Raw genomic sequence first — 5,000 nt, 5'->3', positions numbered from 1 at the left:
ACAGAGAGAGACAGCTCTTATTATTTTTAAAAAAGATATGAGAATCTGTTTTATAATGCACACACACACACACACACACACAATAAATTAACATGGCGTGTGCAAGAGAGGAAGAGATGGAAAAGGAAATGGAGTGAGAGACAGACACACTAATGAGTGGAACGAGAAACTGATGCAAAGAGATGCAGTCGAAGAGAGAGAGAGAATGAAATAAGAAAAAAGATGGGCGGAGTGAAGGAGACAGGAAAAGACTCAAGGACAGAGAGAAAGAGAGAGAGGTAGACAGAGAAACACAAAAAGAATCAGGTACATAGAGAAAGACACAAGGGCAGAAGAAAAAAGTGGAAAGAAAGATGGAGGGAGCAGTTAGCAAGACAAGAAGAAAGGAAAGAAAGAGAAAGGTATGGACAGAAGGGGAAAGTCACAAACAGAGAGAGAGACAGCAGGACAAAGACACATGAATTAAGGGAGGCAGAGGAAAGAGTGAGACAGATGGGGAAAGGGCACGCAACAGCAAGACAGGGACAAAATGACGGTGAGAGAAAGATGAAGAGAGTGAGACAGGTGGAGAGAGTGAGACAGGTGGAGAGAGTGAGACAGGTGGAGAGTGACGTGCACACTGAGCAACAGAGACAGTGTATCGACCACACACACACACACACACACACACACACACACAGCAGTTAGGCGACCCCGAGCGAGCACCTGGACGACATTCATTTATAATGTAATCTGGCCAAGTGGGCGGAGTTTATGCAAATTAGAAAGCGAGGACCAATCAGAGACCGAGAGTGAGACAGGTGTACATGTGTCCTCTACACCTTATCTCCGCAGGTCTGGTTTCACACGTACACGTGGTCCTGAGACCGGCATGTTATGTGTATTGTTACCGTGGTAACCAGTCACATGGCGAACCTTCACATGGCCCCGCCCCTAGTATTGCGTGAGGAGTGACAGTGAGGTGAAACACACTGCTGAGACGTTCCATACACACTTACTTCATCTGCTTGACTATTGTGCTCTTCCCGGACTCCCCCGCTCCTGAGAGACAGACAGACAGACAGAGAGAGAGAGAGACAGAGACACAAGTGTGAGACAGGTCAACAATCAACTCCTACTTCACCTTCACTCTTTATATTCTACTGATCATCAACTCCAGAGCCAGAGAGGGGGGGGCAAGATGAGAGACAGATGAGTTGGGGATAAAGAAAGAGACAGGAGAGATAAATGGAAAAAAGACGTGACAGTGCTACTTCCTGTAAGGAACCGAGAGAGAGAGAGAGAGAAAGAGAGATTATAAGGAGAGATATGAGAGGACATGGACACAGATCAGGACAGATGGATAAGAAGACAGGCAGAGAGTGAGACAGCTAAATCAAGAGACAAATGAAAAGACAGGAAAAACATGACAAGACAGATAATCAGAGAGGGAGGGAGGGAGAGAGGGAGAGAGAAGGGCAAGCAGGTGGAAAGAGAGACAGGTGGACAGAGAGAGGTAAAGAAATGGAGAGAGAAAACAAGAGAGAGAGAGACACGCGGGCAAGCCTGGACATGGATAAAGACGAATAAACAGAGAAACAGAAAGAGAGACAGATGGAGATAAAGAAGGACGGGAGGAGACTAACAGAGAGAGAGAGAGATGAACAGAAATACAGACAGATGGAGGAAAAAAGGACAGAGTAACAGAGAGAGAAAAATAAAGGAAGAGAGATGGAAAGACAGATAGAGAGAGATGGATGGGTAGAGAGACAGAGACATTCCCAACATCCCTTTAATGAACACAGTGTGAAAAATAAAACACACACACAGATGTAGAGTCGGGTAGACAAAAAAACTAAACAAAACAATGCTCTCTGTGTGTGTGTGTGTGTGTGTGTGTGTGTGTGTGTGTGTGTGTGTGTGTGTGTGTGTTTCCTCTTTCCAGTCCCTCTAGAGGTCATGCTGTCAGTCTGCCTGCTGCTCTCTGATTGCGAAATGAAATGTTCTCACACACACACACACACACACACACACACACACACACACACACACACAGTTGCCACAGCAGCAGGCCTTGTTACTGGATCTCACCTGTTTCACCTGTTACCTGAGGACACTTCACTCTGAGGCTCAGTTTCCTCTACGCTAACCGCTAACACTGGACGCTACATATTACTGTTTCACACACACACACACACACACACACACACACACACACACACAGAGCGAGAGAGACGAGTCATTAGCTTAATTATGCCTCTCTCACACACACACACACACACTGTCCTGCTCAGAGGCAGTGCATCTACTGAGGCTAGACAGTAGTGTGTGTGTGTGTGTGTGTGTGTGTGTGTGTGTGTGTGAGAGAGAGAGAGAGAGATTTACAGCAGACTTTCATCTCTCATCCATCTTGAGGACATCAAGAGAAAGAGAAACACATCAAAGGCTTTCTAGAAGCCCAATCCTCCCAAAAACACCCGCCCACACACACACCACTTTCTCTCACACCTTAAAACACACACACACACACTAACACAAAATCAGGGTCCTGCACTTGAGGTAATCTGAGGTACTCGAAGAATAAATCACCTCAGGATTTTCCACAGAAGTTCTAGTCAAGTCGTTTCTGAAGATGGTTTATGGATTTCAACAGGTTTTAACGAGACGTTTTAGTTCTAGAAATCAGGAGCACGTCGTTGGTCTGACTGATGGAAGTGCAGTCGCTAAAACCACTCAGGAAGAGCGAGAGCTACATCTGGATTGGGTTTATTAGACTGACCAGGGACCAGTGGACAATGGACATTACCTCAGTGGACAATGGACATTACCTCAGTGGACAACGGTCTTTCAGACTGAAGAGTCCAAATGTGAGATTTCTGGTGTCTTTGTTGGACATAGTGAGGGTGGACACAGAGACTGCTCCTGAATGTGTGGTTCCCCATGGAGGAGGACGTGTGATGGCGTGAAGGTGCTCCATTAGTGACAATAGAGTTCAAACTGATGTCACACTTAACCAGCATGGCTACCTCGGCGTCCTGCTGGGACATGACATGCCAAGCCAAGTTTGCACTCAGTGGGACCAACATTTGTCTTCCGAAAGGACGGCGACGCCAAACACACCTGTAGGTTATGTAAGGTCTATTTGTCCAGGAACGAGAGAGACGTTGGATCACGTGACCTAGTGTGAGGCTCCAGCGCTAAGTAGTAGGAAATCTCACGTGTTAGAAGCCGCACGTGCCTGCAGCCACAGACTTTGGAGGTTTTTGAGGCGGTAAAGCGTTGCAGTTATAATCCTACGGGTCAATCATTCGCACTAAGACATCCCTTTGTGGTAGAAGTGAATTATTTGTAATAAGTTTCTTTAGAAATTATAATGATGGCAGAAGACACGCTGCTTAGTTACAATGTAGCTTTTTCTTTTATTTACAGTTAGGAGTTAAATTAGAAGTTAAATGTTAAAGTCTTTTATTTTAAATAAATTTGTATTGTTTAAATGGATTTTAAGTAAAAAAAAAAAAAAATGAATACACTACATTTCATTTCTCATAAAACTTATAACAAAATCAGAGGAAAATACAGTAATATTACATATTTATAATATATAGTAGATAATATAAGATAATATAGAATTAGGATGTTTATAAAATCACGATAGTTACAGAATCACAGTTTTAAGCTGGGGATCGTGATACGGTAACGGTACGGTAGTGATAACGACTGGCGATTCCCAGCACGACTGGCCCCCAGTGTCTCCTGATCTAATATCCTGCTGAGATGTTTCAGGATGAGTTGGAGCAGAGAGTGAAGGAGAAGCAGATAACCCTGCACTCAACACCTCTATAAACTCCTTCAACACTGGTGGAAAACCAGTCCAGGAGATGGATGACCTCATGAGAGAACGCCAGGAGTGTACAAACCATCATCAAAGCAAACTCATTTTTGTTTACAGATCATTTCATATTTGTTTTGCCAGAATTTCAGTGTCTTCAGAATTAATATACAATGAGAAAAAACTAATAAATATAAAGAAAAAATGCTGAAGAAGAAGGTGTGTCTAAACTTTTAACGGGTACTGTATACATACATACAAACATGCGCGCACACACACACACACACACACACACTCTTTATAAGATATTTCGTAACGTTAACACAAATATATGCTAATCTGTTTCCTGAAGCTGTGTTTTACAAAATCTCTTTAGCAAAAAAAAAAAAAAGGAAAAAAGGAAAATTATTATATATTTTTTTAAATCACACACTGAAAACCAGACTGTTGACACACACACACTTCCATGAGTTTTACTGTGCAACGCTAAGCACTAATGAAACCCACTTCCGGAGACTGTTGTGCAACACTGTGTGTGTGTGTGTGTGTGTGTGTGTGTGTGTGTGTGTGTGTGTGTAAGAGGGGAAACAGCTGGGTTACGCATATGTGGTCACAATGCAACAAGAGGTTCAGCATCATGTTTGCATTTAGTGAGGTGTGTGTGTGCACGCATGTGCGCGTGTCTCTTTACGCAGTGAACAGGTCAGACCAGAAAAATCTCTCTCTCTCTCTCTCTCACACACACACACTCACACACACACACTCACACACCCCTTGTCATTGCATAAATGAACTTCGAAAATGTAAAACATTCCCAACATTGTCAGAGAACAAGAGTAAGACGGTGATGAAAACACTGATAGGTGTTACTATAGTCTCCGCTGGCTGTGTGTGTGTACGCATCTGTTTCATTTCTCAGTGTGTGTGTGAATCGGTGTTATACAGTACCAGTTCTGCCCTCACTGTCTTGCACATATCCAAGTGTGTGTGTATGTGAGAAAAAAAAAAAACCTTATGCCAAATTATGTGCAGTTTGTTTACTGTGTATTTGTGAATGTGTGTATATTTCTGTGTGTATGTAACATGAAAGTAGTGTATGTATGGTGTGTGTGTGTGTGTGTGTGTGTATAGTGTATGTATGGTGTGTGTGTATATACAGTGTAGTGTGTATAGTGTATGTATGGTCTGTGTG

General features: G+C 43.2%; 1 protein-coding gene across 1 annotated transcript in view; it reads right to left on the bottom strand.

Moving 5' to 3' along the window:
* gnai1 (guanine nucleotide binding protein (G protein), alpha inhibiting activity polypeptide 1) overlaps nucleotides 1–5,000 on the bottom strand; it is a 15,838-nt gene that overhangs the window by 7,505 nt on the left and 3,333 nt on the right. Inside the window, exon 2 of the mRNA XM_053508609.1 lies at nucleotides 999–1,041. Within this exon, the coding sequence (XP_053364584.1) occupies nucleotides 999–1,041 (43 nt within the window). The remainder of the gene's footprint in view (nucleotides 1–998; nucleotides 1,042–5,000) is intronic.

Source organism: Clarias gariepinus, chromosome 12, assembly GCF_024256425.1.
Source record: "Clarias gariepinus isolate MV-2021 ecotype Netherlands chromosome 12, CGAR_prim_01v2, whole genome shotgun sequence".
In the NCBI taxonomy this organism is placed as follows: domain Eukaryota; kingdom Metazoa; phylum Chordata; class Actinopteri; order Siluriformes; family Clariidae; genus Clarias; species Clarias gariepinus.
The sequence above is the reverse complement of the archived record's forward strand: the minus strand, read 5'-3'. Positions and strand labels throughout refer to the sequence as shown.